Here is a 19456-nt window from a genome sequence, read left to right as displayed (position 1 = left end):
AATAAATATGAAAAAAACAATAATTTAAATAATGAGCAATTTCTTTTGTTATCGGTCAAAGTAATTGAACAGCAACAGCTGCAGTGGTTTTCTTGTATTTTCTAAATAAATTATAATTGTGTTAATAGACTGTGCTTCAGTTATGATTAGTGTATTTTCTTTTTATTTTCTGTTCTTTGTCAATCAATAATTTAGGCTTTTTTCTGAACAAAAGAAATAATATATCTACAGGACTTGTTTATCTTGTTACTGCTATGCATTAATTCCAGTGAGCATTTGCAAAGTTGTACCATACAAGATACTATAGTGCCTGTTTGAAACCATTAGTTAGGGCATATTTACGTATAGATCTTAGAGCAATAGAGATATGAAAAAGGAAATTAAATAATAAATTATTTGAAATCAGGTGTTTGGTAGAGAAATATTTAACTTCCTGTTGTAACAGATCCAGAAAATTCTATATCAAGAGCATTGTGAGGGGGGAAAAAAAAAAAAAAGATACAAATGGTGACCTTTAACCTCCCTGGACATTAAAGGGGAAAATATAAAAACTGAACACAAATATTTAGGGTTTATAATTTGTAATTCAATGTTTATTTTATAATGCTGCTTATAGCTTGTTAGGTGCTGGCATGTTGCTTCAGATATTCTACTTTGGAAGAGCTAATTAGTTAATTCCTTAGATGTCAGCAATAGCAGATTTATAACAATTGAAAATCTTTTTAAAAATTAAAAAGCATTTCACTGTCTTTTTAGTTAATATGTGCTTTTTTCACATCGGCTGTCTGTGGTCTTTCTTTTAGATTTGTTAACAACATCTAAGACATGGCCTCGTGAACTCTGCGCACCCTTGAATAACCATTACAGCCATTTGATGCTGTATTTTGCAGGGGCTTTGCACATGCTGTAGCCTTCAAGTTAAGACCTCACGTAACTGTTCAGGTGCAGTTTTGATCTGTGTTTTAAAAGCATGTGAAAATCACGGCAAGTTGCATGTTCCTTGTGCATTTGCAGCATTGTCTACTCATTCCTTACCCAGGGTTACCAGAGCAACCTGAAGGTTGGAATTTCCTCAATTTTGAGGGCTTAACTTTGCAAGAGGTCATTATAACTATTTGGGCTACTGTCCCAAAACATGCTTCACATACTCTCACTATCCTAAGCATATTTTCTCACAGATAGTGGGGGTATGAGCACAAGATAGAGAGTGAAGACTCTTTGATGGATAGATTCCCTCTGTAAACAGGACAGTACTACAAAATCTTATGGAGCAGAAAGCACAGAGAACTTGTTTCCTATAAACACTTAATGATTTTTTTACAAAAATAGATGTTTAAAATTGTTTTGTGTAAGATAAAATTGTCCTTTGAAAGTCCAAGTCAAACAGTGATTTATTGATCAAGTTGGTCTTCAGATTCTCTTGCATGTGTTCCTGCATTTCTAGCAAAACAAAATCAGGTGTTTTCTTGAAAATAAGTTAAAAATAATTCAGGGTGGAGAAATCTTTGCAATTGAAATATTCTAATTTAAATCTTTTATCTCTGACTACAGATAAACAGTTCTGTCAATATAAACCCTCAAAATACTGTCATGGCATATATACCTACATCAACTTACCAAAAATGCAGTACTGCATTGTGTTTATGCAAAACAGAATCCATACATAATCGGTATTTGTATTAAGTTTTGAAAAAGGATGGAAAAGAAGCAGAAATATAAATAGCTGCAGACACAACATGTAGCAAAGAAAGGCAGTTAAACCATGATGGCCATAACCCCACAGGATTGAAAATCTGAGAGACAAAGATTCTTTTGTGACTTATATGATGTGATCTGTTTTGCAGTACTTGAACCACTCAGTTGTTTAACAGGCTAGTGAACTGATCTCTAAGATCTAAAGTTTAAGAAATTTTATCAAAAATAGCATTTCTTTCAATTCAGAATCATAGCTTCTCAACTTCCTACTTTAAGGCAACGAAATTGATTTGAAAGAATAATTTTTAAAATCAAAATAGTGTAAATTTTATAAAGCAAGATGTCTTTATTTCCTCACAAACTGAATGCTCTTATTTTCCCTATGCTTTCAGAGATTAATTTTTTACATGAAACAGTATTCATGTTATCAGTAGCTTACTAGTGCTTACTACAAACAGATATGGATTTTGTCCTAAAAAAGATGTCTTCTTGTCTCAGAACACTGTTTTAATTAGACTAATGGTTTCGCTGGCCCTAAATACACTTTTTGTAAATACAAAAAAAAAAAAAAAAAAGAGAGAAAATTGGTCCAAGTATGTGTTGTTCTTTGTCTTTAATAAAATGCGCCGATCCTGTTTTTCCTGTGCAATGGAGACTTGGCCTTAAAGCTCCATCATATCTGCATAATCCATTTTCCTGGCCGCTGAGCTTGTGTTTCTGGATAGGAGAGATCTTTTTGTTGTAGTTGTGTATACAGTACCTAATGTGCTGCACATCACAGCTTAGAGTCTATAAGCATGTAAAAGGAAAAAGGTTGAGTAATTACATAGATAATTTGCATAAGAAATTATAGACAGTTCTTGAAAACTGTCTCAAGGATTCAACGCGTGATTGTAAATAAAGTTCAGTTGAAAATCGTCCGAGCTGCATGAAACTTTGATCTGACTGTGGTCATTAACATTTCTAGGCTTGGAAATATTTTCCATGGGCTTCCTGCTAATCCAGCTTAACAGTTACTGTTCCCTGTAGTTAAAGATCTAACAGGAGAGATTTGAGGAGAAGCTAATATGAGCTGTGATTCAAAACACACCATTTGTGATGTATTTTACATTAGTATTAGAAGAAAGGATTGTGTGAGCTACCTCTTCACTTCTTTGGCAGAAGGCTTAGGACAAGGAGGCTGAATTATGTCCCATCCAGACCTTACTACTAGTTTACATAAACTGACATTTTCAAGGCTATCTTCATGAGAAAGAGACTTGTACTTCAAAGAAAATTACACTTTGTAGTCTTGAAGGAGAGAGGAAGATCTTGGACATCCTATACGGTCATTGAGTAAAAACTCAGGTAAAAAAAATTAAAAGTTCTTTAACAATGTAATGATTGACTGAAAAGCCAGAGAAAATGTATGTTTAAAATTTGGTTCTAACCACTGTTGGTCAGATATCCAAACTGTTACCCTTGAGTATTTCAGTGTGATGGAAAGTGATCCTTATCTCTTTTGAGTTTTGTTGTGGGGCTTTTGTTGGGTTTTTTTGCTGTTTTCTGGACTGAAGAGTCAGTAGTTTTAAGAAAATCTCTTTTTAACCACCGATGGCTGAGTTGTGCATTACTGAGAATTTTTTTCTAAAACTCAGTTTTGGAACAAAAATATTGAGATAATAAGGATGAATGCAGGGGATCAGAAGGTGCAAGGAAAAGTGAGAGATCAGAAACACTATCTTCTGCGAAGACTGATGAAATTTGAGTGATGGATGAATGTATGCGATACAAACTGTGGAGAGTGCATTTTCAAACTGCCAAGGCTTTCTGTCTCTTTCTTTACTTCTGCTTAGTAACTTATTTTTGCAAGCCACCAGTAGTGTTGTTTTCTGAATAGGTTATGTATTTGCCCAAAAGGAGCGTTTCTTTGAAGCTATTCAGCTAATTGCAAGGAACTTTGAACTAAAAATGTGCTTGCATGGTCAGGGTGTAGGAAATGTGTAACTTAAAAGTTGGTTTCCTTTTTTTATCACCTTTGTTATTCTTTCTACCAGACGTATACTGTGCAGCAATGTTTAACCTCCTTCATCCACGTCTGTCTGTGGAAGCCAGACTCGAGCTGCTTGCACTGTCTTGGTCGCAATACTTTTTTCTCCCCTTCCTTTCTCTTCTAGTCCTCTAAGGTGGACATTTATGATGATTAATTGTGTTCCAGTAGTACACTAGGAAACCATGGTGTTGAGTATTATATAAACATAATGACAAAAGATTCCCCTGTGTCCTGTTTACCCCTGGGAAAACACGAGGCACGGGGAGACTGACTTGCTCAAGGCTATACAAAATGAGTATTTTTGCAAGAGTTCAAAACTGCACTCATTTTTCCTGAGTATCTATAAAATTGTCCTGCTTGAACCACATTCTTCCCCACTTCAGCTATCTCTAGTAAAGCTACACATAAATTAATTGCTGTTAATGGTAGAGTATAGCAGTAACAGAGTTCTGTTTGCACTGTGGCATCACTGCATCAATCTGCCAGGAGATCCAAATTCTTACTCTCTGGTGCTAAAACTTAATGTGCTTTGCAGCATGATGTGAAGGTTTAAACTAATGCAAAGAAATATAATTAATTACTCCTACGCACTTTTACTTCTGTTTTTCAGGGTGTGTTTTTTTCCTTCTGGTGAGCAATATATATCCTACTTATTATGAAACTATATGGAAAGCAAATAAGAGAAGCAAGCCTGTGATTCATTTGAATTAAAGCAGTAAAACAGGAAGCTTTCTGAATTAAAATGCTGAGTTGAACTCTGCATTTCTGCATTTCTTGACCTAGTATAAAATGCATTAGTTGTGGCATTCAGAGGAATTCTTAGTTTTGTATTTCATCCAGGATAGAAAAAGGTACTACAGTAGCAACCCATAGCAAGCCAGTTTAAAGATGATTTCTGAAAGGAATGTATGTGTGTGTTTGATGGAGAGGTGTGAAGGGTCATGTTCTCTTGGTGGTGCATGAGATCTGTGGGTAGCTCCTGTTCCAGGCGAGGAGACTTACTCATGGGAGGGCTTTGTATCTTTTCTTGAGCACTCTGGCCCCTATCCTGCAAAGGAAAGCACTTCTAAGTCCTTGCTTAGTATTTGTGATCCCAGTGACTTGGAAGTAGTGGCAATTTGATTGCTGAAAGCTAGAACCCTCAGCGCGTCTCAGAATTATGCCCAGTATTCTCAGCATAATAAGGTCACAGATATGGTTTGGGGTTTTATTTGTCTTTCTGATATATATTATCAGACATGGGTTCATTCTTCTCTCACCAGTGCCTGCTTTTTGAAGTCTAAATACAAATCTTGAATAGTACTGATAGATATATATAGATATATAGATATATATATTTTAATAATTTATTTCATGGATAATAACCTTAGTTGAAAGATTTTAAATTATGAATGAAATCAAGCCTTTCAATCTCTGCTTCCTTCATTGTAACTGTAGTTGCTATTAATCAGCGATGTTTTTCCTGTCAGGGTTTAAAGGAACTAGTGTGTATAAGAATTTACAGACAGTTCACTTGTAAGATCTTTACATCTTTATTAATGTAAGCAAATGAATACTGCTCTGTCGGTTTACTGTTATTAGCTAAGAAAATATCTGTAGCTAAGAAAGTATCTTTATTGTCTCTGCATTTTAAAATTTTGTATTATTTGTGCTTAAAATGAATTCTCAGTCATAAGTATGGGGTAAATCATAAGTTATATCAGCTTTTGTGTGGTGTTAGGTCATTCAAGGAACACAAGTTTACCATAAGGATGTCTTTTACAATTTTCATTTGTTGCATCTCCTTTTTCTTTTTTTTTTTTTTTTTTTTTCAAAAAATACTTCCTTCTTCTGGTTTCTTTTTTATTTCTTATTTGATACAAACTGAAATGGAGTAAAACTTGAGGCAGGAAAGGGAACAGTAAGAAAAAAACAAGATGGACTTTGTCTCAATCACTAGACGTCAAGTTGATGTTCTTTCCCAGTAAAAACATATTACCACCTTCCAAACGTCCCTAAACAGAACAGGACAAAACCCACCTTGGATTACAACTATGGAAACTCGGCACATGTGCCTTAAACAGATACCCAGTTCTGAGAAATTATGACCTTCCGCTGCTGTGTAAAATGTGAGACACTGAGGATGCTTAAAGTTCAGCCAGTCTAAAAAGTCAGTTGAAGAGCTTGGGGTAACTAAAGCATACATATGGAGTGTGCCTGGTCTCCTGTGCTCCAGCACTTGAGAATTTTTTCCTTTCTAGAACTGAATTTCTGAAGGGTGACAGTTCTTTTTCTTGCTACGATTAAAGAGATTAAAGACAGAAAAAAATAGCAGGGAGTTTTCCAAAAGAAAGAGTGAAAAAATTAGTTTAAAAGTCTGAACATCACAATAACCAAGGAAGCCACATCTTTAAAAGTGCCATCAGTGATACTTGAGAAGACAGTGCCAGATTTTAGTTTGTGTGCATATCTCTTTTGGAAAGTAAGTAGTGAGCCACTCTGGCCGAATGACAAGATTTAAGAGGTTATATGATCCAAATGGCTCTTACAGAATTTGGAGATCTGCTATTTTTAGTTGCTGGTGTTTAATATTAATCTTCATTAGGAAGTACATAAGCAGAAACAACTAAGCTGATTTAAGTAGCTGAGAGTATAGAAATATTTAAAAGAAATATCTTTTAGTGATTAGAGTACTCAAATCCAGCAAAACAGTTAGTCAATCATCTCCTCAAAAGGAAATAATTCAGGAGGACAAGGTTGATTTATGAGGTGAAGTTGTCTTGTGTAGCAGTCTTGTTGCACCGGATATTGAAGAAACTTTATCTTGGACCTGGTCGTAGCCAGAAATTGAGATCTCACACTTGAGGCATTAAAATAAGCTCAGAAGCAGCGGAAGTCAACAGGATCAAACAGGGAATATTCCGAGTTTGAGAAGAGGTTAAGACTGTGAAACACAAAAATATCCCTACTACTGAGCCTTGTAAAACTTTGGAAATTTCTATGTATGATTTTGCATTGTTTAAAGCAAACAAAATAACATATGAATCGTACAGTAGAATTGAAACCACACAATTTTTTTTCAAAGATAATGGATCTGACAGTGTTCTTTGCGTCATTGAAGCAGTGTTTGAAGAAAACCTGGTTAATACTATTTAGAATTTTCCCAAAAGCTTTGAGTAAAGCATTCACAAAATGAGACACAAAAACTGAGATGGGAAACAGTTATTAAGATTAAATGATCAATTAGCATTCTGGTTAAAAACTAATCTGGGTTCAGAAGGCATTTCAGGGTACCAGAACTTTGAGTCAGTGTACTGAAGTATTGTATATCAGGCTGAAAATAAAATGAACCATTGGGCTCAAACATAGTTTGTAATGTCCAAATCGTGGTAGATAAATAGCCATAGCAGGCAAACCGACATTGATTAGTGCAAAGCAGTGTGTGTTCAGGTAGAAAATTTGAATTACTTATGTACATCTAGGTTTCAAATTAGATACATCTGCTCAGGATAAAAGCTTAGCAAATAATTGTCAAAGACTTAGTGAAGATTTCTGTTCCTTTCATAACTGAGATGAAAATGATGTTAAACATAGGAATAAAATAAAGAATAGTATGGTGTTTATTGTAATCCCCTTGTGTAGATCCATGATACAGTCTTCTAAGGAATACTAGATGTTCTGTGGATCCAACATAATGTTACAAAATAAAAAGGATTGGGAGAAGTACAGTATGAATGATTAAAAGCCTCAAAAAAATCTCCCATGAAGTCAAATAAAGGGGGAGAATGTGATTGCTTATGCTAGAGAGAACAGGAATGAAGACCTGATTGTACATGAGGCAATGAATAGTAAATAAAAATTGTAAAAAGTAGAGCGAATAGAAGTTTTCCATCTGAATAGTTCTTAAAGAAACAAAAGGATATTAAATGAAATCAAGGTCTAAAATTCAGGACTGAAAAAAGAGAGCTCATTTTAGTGTGCATCTCATTGAAACACAGGATATCAAGACAAAAAGATTCAGCGATATTAGGATTTGTATTATTTATAATTCTTTCATCGAGTAAGATATTTGTTGCTGTGTTTATTGTTCTTGACAAAATAATATGGCAGGAGGGAGGTATAGTTTAGAGAGCTTTTTGTAATTTAGAGAGCTAGCAAAGTTTCATTAGCCATTTTTATTGCTAACTTTTTGAGTTTTGTTCTCTGTGGGAGGGTTTTAAACCTGCTCAAGGTCACATATTTTTCTGATTCTGGTAACACGATCTGTTTTCATCTAAGTTTCTTGTTAAAGGACTGCATCAATCTTCCTTACATTTCTTAACACTGCTCTTCTGTGTGGGGACTTCTAACTATGTAGCTGAGAAGTTAGTGACATCTCATGGTAACCATGGAAAATTACAGGTCATTCGTGGTAAGGTTTTGGCATCTATAATTTAACAAACATTGCAAATGTTTTCTAGGTCAGAATTCTTTAATATGCTTGTACATACCTCTCACATTTAATTCTCTGGTGTTCGTTATTTATCTGGAGACTGACTCAAGTTTTTCTAAGGCTGAAATACTGATACTTGTCAGCATCTGAAGTCTGAATGCTGTGGTGTGTAGTGCCTGTATATTTGTCACTTACAAAACAATCATATAACATTATTGTCTCTCCTGGTTTTACTTGTTTTAGGTACAAAATCAGCTACAGAGTATGCTAATGGTGGTTACGATATTGTGTCACCTGCTCCATCAGTATACTTGGGCACATTCCAAATTTTGCATCTGCTGGAAGATCTAAAGATGGCATTGGAAATGCTAGAGGATCCTCAAGAGAAAGAAGCACTGCGAAATCAAATTCCAGGGGCCACAGTAGTGTGTATACGGGAGTGGTTTGAAGAGAATCTGGTGAGTAGTTATTTATAGCTTCTTCATTTTGTTTACAAACAGCATTGGTTCAAGTATTTTGATACTTCAAGGAGAGTTATTTCATTATTCTTTTTCACTTTAAATAAGTGCTTGAAAACTGTATTAAAAATCACTGCAGCTGCCATCCTTAATCAAGACTACAAACAATGTGCTTTATGGAAATAATCGGAATTTGTGTTTTGCTACTGCCCTATATTGGCTTTTATGGGAAAGTGCAGAAATGGGAGTCAGATGACTCCAGACTAGTTCCTGTCAGCATTTAACAGCCAGCACTTTGGTTTAAACAGAAGTATGGAATAGAAGTCCCAATTATTTCCTTGTGTGTTTCCCCTGCAAGGTCTCTGAGCCAGTCATGGCTATCCCTGCTAGTCCTCTTTGTGCCACACAGCAGTATTTGGGATTGCAGGTTAGAGTGACTGAACCTTCTTTGTCTTGTTTGGTTGTATTGGAGTATCATCTAGAAACTCAGGCTCAATGGTACTAGAATGAGAAAAATAAATTCTGCAGAAAATTGCCCTTGGCCTTAGAATTCAAGTAGCTTTGCAGCTTTGCTAATTGCTGCTTAGTGTGCTAAACTACACCTAGTGTTTAAATAAATAAGGCTGTGGAGTTTAGCCTTTTAGCCAGCTTCGAGGCACATTGGCTTGTTGCTGACATCAGGAATCTTCTCTGATGATTATAGGTACTACAGCTGGTCATATTAGAGTCTTCCTTTCCTTCAGTTCCAACTGTGAAATTTATCAGACATGAAATACTGCCAAGTTGTGTTTTGTGGTCTGATTTATTTTTTTTCCTTCTTTTTGTAAACAATTGTAACTTACATTATTTGGTTTGTCTGCTCTAGGTGTAAATACCAAAGATGTGGGAAAATTTAGATATGCTTAGTGTGAAAACATCAGACATCATGTTTCATACCTGCTACTACCTTGCTATCTTTCTCTTTTGAAAGCATCTGCTTTATTTCTTTTTTTTTATGGAACCATTGGTGATGATTTGATGTTTCAGTGATTTGGTGGAGTTGAATTTTGTGCTTATCCTCTACAGTCCTCTAAGGAAGAGGCATACCATTTGTGGAACTGAAGGTGTGCTTTTTGAAAAGTCTCCTTTTTGCGTTTGAGTGGCCTGGGATCTGTGAACTTATCAGATACTTGAGTTTACAGTATATGGGCACGGTAACTGTGCTGTTGCTGCTTTGAGATAGATGTAATAGGCTTGACAAAGTTAGCACTGAATTTAGAGACATTATTACTGTGTATCATAGTAGGAGGATTTAATAGTTGCTGTAACTGCACAAATCTTTTGACAAAGCTAAAATAGAAGAAAGCATCATTAACTATAGACTTTTAATGACTTAAGAACTGTATACAAATTTTTGCCTCAAAGTGAACATCTGGAGTGTTTCACATGCCTTACAATTGTAAATTATTTGGCCTTAGAACAAAAAAAAATGGGATTATCATGGAGAATTCATATAAAACAATTTTGTGTATAGTTTCAATGCTTCTTGTTAAATATTTTAGTATTGCTAGTGACCACGTGACGTATCACAAAGCAGGTAGTAATTTCAGCATTAAAAATTAAGTGCTGCAGTAACATCTGATTGCATTTGACTCGGTGAGCTATGAGAGAATGTATTTAGTTACAGTTTCATTTCATAACTTTAAATGAACTTCTACACTGTTAATTTATTTCTTATTCTATACATCTTTATGGAACCCTTTTCTTAGTAGAGAGAAATGCTAGTGTTCTTATAGTGGTCCTAAAATTATTTTAAGCATGAGTGAAAGCCTCATTTCCAGGGTCAAAAAACATGATCTTCCTTCTAGGGGAACATTTATATCTAAAGCAAGCCACATAATCATGTAGCTTTATATACTGACCCTTGAAATGCTACTTCTTGAAAACTTACTCATATTTGCCTGATTATGTTTTTTCTCAGAAGCCTAATTCTGAAATTTGAGGAAACAGGAAAGGGAGAAGATCAGAAGAAATAATAGAGGAATGTGTGGTAGAGGCAATTTGTTAAAATAATGTGATTCGTCTTAGAGTTTATGCTGTGTTTTGTCTTATTTCATGCTTTGTGTTTTTGTAGCGGTAAAACCAGACCTTTTAGCAGGAATATGTTAAATTTCTTAAGAGTCTTGGTTGCCATTCGATCATGATTAACGTTCAGAAGAGATTGGTTCCACTGTGTGTTAAAATCAAGGAATTTTTTTCCCCTAGTGTCTTCACAGGGACTTGGAGTAAAACAGTAAACCCCAGTTCAGAATTCTGACTTGGTGGAGTTTGTGAAGTTTTGAAATTACTTCAAAGTTTTATTTTAAGCATGTGTTAAAGTGCTCTGCTGAAACATAATCACTGGTCTCTTTATTTCCTTTCTGTCTCAGATTTGGTTTATAGTTATCTGTCCAGGACAGAGGCAACAAATGACTGCAATACAGGGCACTTTAATATACTTGAAAACATGCTTTATAAAAGTATCTATAGAATTTTTCAGCAACAGCTGAGTGGGAAGAGAATATATTCCGAGCAATGCCTGTTAAAGCCAGTATATTTATCTGCTGGTAGATTTGACTGTGGGTCTCAACTGTTGAGAGTCACAGTGGAGCTATATATAGCTGAATCTTCCCATTGCCAAGGGGTATTAACACATGTTAAACTGAAAATGGACCAGTAGAGCCTGCTTGGGACAGTGTAGAAAAGATGTCATTCTGTAAGCATTCGTGTTTATTTTTGCCAGCTTGAAACATTAGATGGCTGCGTTTTCTGGGCAGTAGTCAGAGTGTATGACCCAGTCCTCCGCTGTGCTCCGGCTCCTTTTCAATGAGTTGATGATGCAAGGAAGCCTGGAAGTGGGAGATCTGGTCCTCTCAGAGTTCCCGAGCGTGTTAGAGCGATTCACAGCACACGGGCAACAGCAGTGTCCTTCCCATGTGCAGCTATTTATGAATACTGGAGAGTGCCGGGGAGCTAGTGGAAAGGGGGTGCACACAGCTTCCATGGAATTTTTCTAAACCAGGCCTCATTTTTTTTAATGTTCTGTGGTTGCTTTGTCTGGGAGTCAGCCCTGTCATCTCTAACTGTGACTGCTCGCTGTCGTAGCTGTCAGCAGAGGTAGGAAAGTCTTCTCTGCATGAAGATCTAACAGACACTTAAATAGCTTTGTAGTGAGTAGGACTGATTGAGATCTCTTTCTTAAAATGAAATAGCGAGAGTAGTTTGGGGCATTTTCTTTCACCTTTGTAATGGTCAGTAATGCTTAATAGGGCTTTAAATTACAGTGACCAGAAGTGATTAAACAGAACTGTGTGCAGCTTTAGTCTTAAGGGTACCCATGGAAGAAAGGTAATATTCCTGTTAAAACAGCAGGGCCTGTATTTTTATATGTTAAGTTTTCCAAGATTTCAAAGTAGTCTACTGACATACTGTGCAGTTTAGCCCTTGGGGGCAATTCTCACCTATGTCCACTATCCATACCTTGATACTGCCCGAGGAAATAGAGGATTACTCTGTAGGAAGCCATGACTGTATACAGAAATTGCATGTTAGCCTTCAGAAGCATTAATACGATTTATTCAGTTCTGTTTATCTAAGACTCTTCCAACTGTTAGCTTCGGTGCCTTCCTTTGCACTAAGTGACTGAATATCGCATTCGTTTGTCTTTCCTTTTGTGTCTAATGTTATGCATGGTGTCCCTTTTTCATTGCACATTATGATCTGTCACTAGAATTTCCAGCTGATTGTATTAATTTTCTTTTTGAAGGTCCTGTATTGATTTGGCGGTATCACTTGAATGTTAGAGGAAGGTCATAAGTTTGAAGTATTTCTGTATATAACCTTTATTCATATTTCACAGAATTTGGCTACGTTGACCTATCAGATATGACAAGCATAGTAATAATTTAATTCACCAAAAAATTATTTCATTCTTTTGGAATAGTACCCTAATAACAGTGGTAAATAGACCTGTATTTAGTTAAAATGCAAGTAAATATATTTTCAGGTTTTGTGATCTTTTAAATATGGACACAAATTATTATATTTATTTTAGACATATTATACAACATGTTGGGGTGCTACTCTTCTTCCTACGTAGGTAAACAAGTGCTTTCTTTTCCTGAAATAATGAAATGCTGAAGAAGAAAATAATATTTGTATATTCCTTATCAGAAATAAGGGCTGAAATAAGCCTGAAATTATAATAATAATATAGAATATAATAATAATAATAATAATAATAATAATAATAATAATAGGGTAATTCAGCTTTTTCTGGTTTGGGATTTTTTACCATTTTTTCCATTACGAAAGTTAAAAGAGAAAATCTGATGTGTGTCATACAATAGAGAGGCAAAATATTGCCTGGTAATGTCATCCATGTATGTGCAAATATTTAGTAACCACCCTATTTCAAATGTTTCATATACAGATTTACTGCACATTTAGTAATTCCAGCAGTGCTTTAAAACCTTTCAGAATGAAAAGGAAACCTGAATTACTGTAGTAAGCTCTGTGGTAGAATATAAATATATCTGTTTAAATATTTTTTTTACATATCAGTGTACTTTTTGCTTGCCTATAGCAAGTGGGGTGGGAGTGTTCACAGTGATTTCATTGTTCAGTAGAAAATTTTTTTAGTTTTTATGCAAAAACATAGTACTCAAGTTTCTGAAAATCTACTTTTTCTTCTAAATAAGCTTTATGCAAAAAGTTATAGCTCTTCTAGAACTTGGGCTGGAAAAAGTATTTCAGCATATGGGCAAGGAATGTTTGAAACTGCCAGGAATGTGCGAATGTCTGTGGATGAATTAATAAATGGTAGCTTCATCTAAGTATTGGTAATACATGCTTTATGCAAGCCAAGGGAAGAGAGCTAGTTATTATTACTTGAGCAGTAACCAGAAAGAACATGGTAGTGCTAGAGATACGTGATACCACACGGCCTGCAGATGGGAATGACTCCAAAGATGTCAGCACCTGTTTGAAGTATTACCTTGCCCCCCTGCCCCCCGCCTAATATGCAGCAGGAGTGAGTGTTAACCATGCTGGCTTGGAACTAATGGCCATCTAAGTCTGATTAGTTCTGAAATACAGATCTTAATCAAAGAATTAAGCCATGAGGATTGAGTGCATTTTATGTTGGGAAAAGATTATTTGTTCATCTATCTGCAGAACATTATTTCTAGTCAGCTTCCCAGATACTTGTTGGGTGTTTTTTTTAAGTTATCTCAAGTAAAGCAAATGTGTTCATCTACAGAATGCTGTAATTTTTTTTTTTCCCTTTTGTTCCATGAGTTTCATCTTTCTCTGTCACTTAGTCATTACTGGTTAGTTATGATTAAGACTCCAAAGACAAATTATCTTGCTGGAAATGTTTCATCTAGATTTCTGAGGCCATTCCTCACCATGTAAAAACAATTTCTTCCTCCATTGTCTTTTGCACAAATGGGATGAATTTCTTTTTACACAAGTATTCCTGTGCAAGTGTATTCCCATATTCTCTCTTTCTTCACTGAAGCTCTCACATTTTTCTGCAGCGTAAGAATGACAGGCGTGTCAATTGGCATGCTGAGGCAATTTTTCCCTTTAAAAATCTGGTCCTAATCTCTTTGTTTCCAAAGCAGCCTAAACACTAGGATTGGGAAGAGCACAGAGTAATGGATGTAGGAGAAGCTGATAATAATTCTTGGGAATGAGTTAATTTTTGTTGCATGTCTGTACTCAGCCGGGCTCCCCTGATGAGGCTGAAAGACATGTAGTTGGTCGTTTCAGTTCTTGGCCTAAGAGACCAAGTGTATGTTCTTTCAGTGTTTTCAGAGTCTGATGGGTTTTGAAACCAAAACAGTCTCAAAGTATTGCTGAAATAGAAGAGAGGTGCTGTGCCTCAGGGGCCTGGACCTGATGGAGGCTGAAGAACTGCTCTGCTGCCTATTCCCTTGCCCTCTAACCTCCCAGGCAATGCAGTGCCAATACAAGAACGCTATCGCCAGTTTGCATTTGTGCTGCTCTGAAAGATCACAAAGATCTTCTGTTTTAGCACACATTTAACTGAATAAAAATTTAAATTGCTAAACCAGTAATAAATGTAGTTTCATAATATCGATAGGGTCTCAGCTGGGTGGGAGAAAGAGGGATGGTGGTGGAAAAGCAAACAACTCTGTTTCCTCAGCTCCAGTGTTGGTAGGAGTAGGAATACACCAGACAGCTTGCCCTTCCCTGCACAGTTCTCAGAGGATTTGTGGATGTTTTCTTGCCTCTTGTAAGTCTGGAATGGAGAGACATGAGAAGTGTAGCATTATCTAAAGCATTCTGTTCCTTTCCATTTGAAAGCTGTTACAGCATGTCTGTTTACTATTTGAAACAGATTTAAAACCTTGTTTGAAATATTTCATGTTCTGACTGATAAAGTAATAGGTTTCTTAGATGAGTGGTTTTTTTTATGGGTTATGTGTCAGCAGACATTCATGTGGCTAGCACCTTCAGTGTTCTGCAAGTGGAGTTTTTAGTTCCATCAACAGTGGCAGTCGTCAGCAATCTTCTGTGGAAGTACAGAATTGGCAAAGAAATCCTAGTGGGTTTTCGTGCAGTTGTGGAGTATATAAACTTCGTTAATTTTAAACATTTTATTGCCCTACATTGCATTTATATTGCTGTAATATGTGTTTTCATTTACTTTTGGAGACGACACTGGAGAAAATAAACAATTTGGTTGAAGAAGAGAGTAATAGCTAGATCATTCTCTCTGCATGGGGCAACGTTGAGGCTGGTGGTACTGCAGTGATAGTGGGGGATTTTTGCTTGATTTAAACTTCTCAATTGAACTGGAAGTTAGTGCTCGGTGAAGAACCACACACAGACATGGATTTCCTAAAAATAAGAAAAAAAAAAATACTGTGGTAACTTGCTGAAGCAATCCTCAGATTGCAACATATTTTCCTTATTTTCACATTGTTCAGAGCAGCTAACCTGCCTTTCTGGTGAAATGGATAAAGTATTCTAAGCAAATCTGGGGCAATTGATTTGAATTCAGTTGGTGTCTGAAACTTTTTCAGGCCAAAGCTCAAGCAGGACGTAAAGTTCAGCATGCAGGTGACAGGCTAGAAGGGAACATGTGACTGTCTGGAATGTATGTTGTCAACATTTGTGGCTGATAAGAAACAGAAAATTCAGACACGTTTACCTTTAATCAGGAAGAGTGACTAACTGAATCGAGAGGCCTTTGCATGAAATCCAGGGCAAATGACAAGGCAGAAATAAGGTATGTTTGTCATTTTATATACTTTTAAGAAGAGAAAGGGATACTTGCCTAGCTGCAGACACCACACTGAGGCTATAGTAAGTGGAGTAATAGTTTTCTTGTAGTTTTTTTAATTAAAAACATTTAGAGATGATGTGTGGTGGAATGTTTTAAGAGAGGTATGTTTCTCCCTTGCCTAAATAAGCTTGAATTGAGAGTCTTAGAGCCTGTGTTTTGAAATGGATGAAATGTAGAATTTGAAGCTCCATAGTGGTGGTGCTATGGAACATGCAATAGTTTGAGATCAAGTTTGATGTATTTGCTGTTCTTCATAATTAGATAACTAGGTTTTTTTTGGGGGGGGGGGAATGCCTTCAGCTGTAGGGAGTTAATATTTAATGCCAGCAGAACCCCTATTCAGTCTTCAGTTTGTCAGACATGACAGAGGCCATCATGCACAGAGAAGTGTATTTCATTACATACATACATCTTAATTTTTACGAATTTTTTTTTTTTTTTAGAAATGGACCATTGAAAATGTGCTAAGGTTTTTGCGCGATGAATTGAGCTGTTCAAGAAATAGCCGCTCTCATCAGCTTTTGAGATAGCATAAAAACTTCTACAACCAGTGTAGAACAGTACATTTTATGTACAGAGCAACCCCAGTCCTCTTCTGATCTGTTTTCTAGCACGGTTTACTTTTGGAAACTGAGAGTCCTTTTATCTTGTCACAATTACTGGTGATTTTAGGTATCCCAGCACCTTTAGAAGACTTGTAGGACTAACTTTCTAGAAACCATTCATACTTTTCTTGTCATGTGACTTTAACAACAGGTAATAAACACATGAAGAAAGCTGGAAGTCTAGGTTTATATCCTTCCCTCTTACTTTGTGTTGTGGCAAATTCTAAAAAGAGGTCTGCCAGGTCAAAAGGAATAAGAATGGCTGAAATACTAAAAGCCTACGTCTGTTGCAGAAACTCCTTCACGTATCTGTGACTTCCAGGGTTTGGAATGTGGGTAGATGCCCAAGTGAGGCAGGTCCCTGTAAGAACTGCTTTTTAGGGCATTATACAGCTTCAGACTTTGAGTTCTTCATATATATCATTAGCATGATGGACAGCTTTGATACTGGTTCTTCCAAATTGCTGGTTTATTTCACATTAAATGCAGGAGTGAGTTTGGCTGTAGAAACTGAAAAAAATGGGGAGATAAGTAAATGTTCTGATATCATCACAAAAATTCCATGGAGACAGCTGTGCTTTGGTTTTAATAAGCATTGCCAAGCAGTTGTCCTTATGTGTGTACCAATCTGTTGCCCAGTTTAAGGCGAAAGCCACTTTTGACTAGTGTCAGGTAAACATCGGAAACTGGAGTTTATTAGGAAAAATGAGAACTTGATCATAACTACTGTGTGGAAGCACTAGAGGACACCGCAGTAACAGGCAACACTTAAACTTCCCTTCTTGCCAGAGCATTGCTTTGCATATACATTTATCTTGGTGTTGCAAGTTTGAAAAGTTGCCACGGTATGAGACTTCAGCTTCAGCAGGAACAGACAAAAATCTTAGAAGGGTATCATCATCTTCTGTTGGGATGGAAAATTGCTTCTTTGGCAATAGCAGTATTTGTGGGATAATTTATGGGATCCACAGGATCATCCTTGAATTCCTCCTCTTTTATAATGTCTTTTGAGAGGACAGGCAAGTAATTCAAAAAGCAGAACTTATTTTTAGGTTTAGTCTGAGCCTGAAATAAACTTGAGGCGGCTGAGTAGTGTTACGATAAACAGGGAGTAAAACAGAGACAGGAAATAGGGGGTCTTTGGTAATGAGTTCCAGCCACTCTTGAAACAGAAAGCCAGAGAAAGCATTGCTTGAAAATAGTTTCTCAGTGACAGCTTAATAATTTTTAGCTTGTTACTCAACATTAAAAGGGAACAGCTTCTGCAGATTTATACTATTCTTGAAAGATCCTTTTTTTAAAAGTCATTTAGCAAGTTATATTTTTGACGTTTTTAGAGTTGCATTGTTCTTGCTGCTAACCGATCTGCTGTTTAAAAGAAACAGATGTTTGGGGGAGAGTCTGAAGTTTATACAGTTGTGTGTTATATATACATCTGTGAGAAGCATTTGGGCTAAGACTGTGGGACAGAGGCAGAGTATTTAACTTAAATGTGAACATGCAGTCAAGATTTTAGAAGTTGAGGGTTGAAAGGGGAAGAAGTCACATCTATATCCTGTAGAACAAAGCAGTGCGCTTGCTTCCAAAAGTTTCTTTTAACCCTGGGAATGTGACTGCTGAGATGGGCCCAAAGCATGGATGGTGAGATTGATATTTACAAGCACTTCACGTGGCTCAAGAGGGTAAGTGATTCGCCGGGCTTTGTTTTCGCGTTGTAAATGCACATTAGCAAATCTTAGTCAGGATTCTCAGCTTTGTGAAAGGAAACTTATTGAGTGCCTCAGTCATAAAATATTGTAAGTTGCTTCATGAGAAATGAATTAAAGACTTTTCTTCCTGTCTTTGTCTTTAAAAATGAAACTCTAGGATCAAACTGTGAACAAATGGCAATAGATTCTAGCAAGTGCTCGTGCTTCCCTGAGATTGTAATACAACAAAGCGAATTCTGCATGGAGTATGGCAAAAAAGACGAATATGTTGTTTACCATGTTGTGGCTTAAAATGAAAAATGATTTGCACTAGTTCTCAATCAGTTCTTCAGTGGGGTAACTGTTTGAGACCTCTTAGGATGCCTTTGTTTTGGGTAGAAGTGGTGGTACTTTTTTCTTGTGTATGTTACTCTGTTAAAATTATGCTTCTTAAAAAGACAGTGCTATTAAAATCCTAATTTTGTCATGAACTGTCTGAACATGAATTCACTGCGTAAGATTGTTTTTGTCTTCCTACAAAAGCAAAAAAAAAAGTTGGTTTGTGCAGTTGTCACCTCGGAAAAATCACTTCATATTTGTCAGCTTAAAGATTTATTATTTTTTTTTAGGTTCTAAGCATTTATTTTTCGGTGTTTGAAAAATCCATGAATGGGATGTGAGTAGATCCTTCGCAGTAGACTGGGTTTTTTAATTACAGTATTAATATAATTGTGTGTCATGTGAGCAGCGCATCCTCTCGTTGTACTTTTAAAATCTTTTAACCTGTGTGTACTTGCAAATTCTGTGCATGCCATTTATGTTAGTGCTTCTGTATGGCACTATGTATAAATCACACGTGTATACATATGCACATGCACTCTTTTTTCCCTAGCTGTTTAAACATAATATGTAGGTCAATATGTGAAATGTTATTAGGGTCTTTTAATTTGGGTTGTTTCTTGAATACAAAATATTCGTGATGTAATGTTAGTCTTTAATAAAAGCTTGAAAATCTTTACGTTAATTTACAAAATATTTCTATCAGATTCTAGAAACTTTTACATTTCTGGAGTGTGGATATGGAGGGGATTCAATGGGGAGTGAGTGGGATAGTGAAGGAGAAGAGACAACTGGAAGCTGCAGTTGGTTAACATTATCCCATTAGTTTAACCTGTGCTCTGTGCAGTTAGGGCTAAATAACTCTTTAGTGTTTTTTGAGATCCCATATTAA

At 36.1% G+C, this 19456-nt stretch overlaps 1 protein-coding gene across 10 annotated transcripts in view; it reads left to right on the top strand.

Annotated features, from left to right (window-relative positions):
- Nucleotides 1-19456, top strand: part of PPFIBP2 (PPFIA binding protein 2) — a 102986-nt gene that overhangs the window by 27933 nt on the left and 55597 nt on the right. For 8 of the 10 annotated variants that reach the window (XM_026850727.1, XM_026850728.1, XM_026850730.1 and 5 more), the window contains exon 3: nt 8382-8596. In XM_026850727.1, coding sequence (XP_026706528.1) covers nt 8382-8596 — 215 coding nt within the window. Of the gene's footprint in view, nt 1-8381; nt 8597-18136; nt 18220-19456 lie in introns of those variants that run through there. The other 2 variants (XM_026850734.1, XM_026850733.1) reach the window with 1 other exon arrangement.

This window comes from Athene cunicularia, assembly GCF_003259725.1.
Source record: "Athene cunicularia isolate RWA chromosome 5 unlocalized genomic scaffold, athCun1 chr5_part3, whole genome shotgun sequence".
NCBI classification, from domain to species: Eukaryota; Metazoa; Chordata; class Aves; order Strigiformes; family Strigidae; genus Athene; species Athene cunicularia.
The sequence above is the reverse complement of the archived record's forward strand: the minus strand, read 5'-3'. Positions and strand labels throughout refer to the sequence as shown.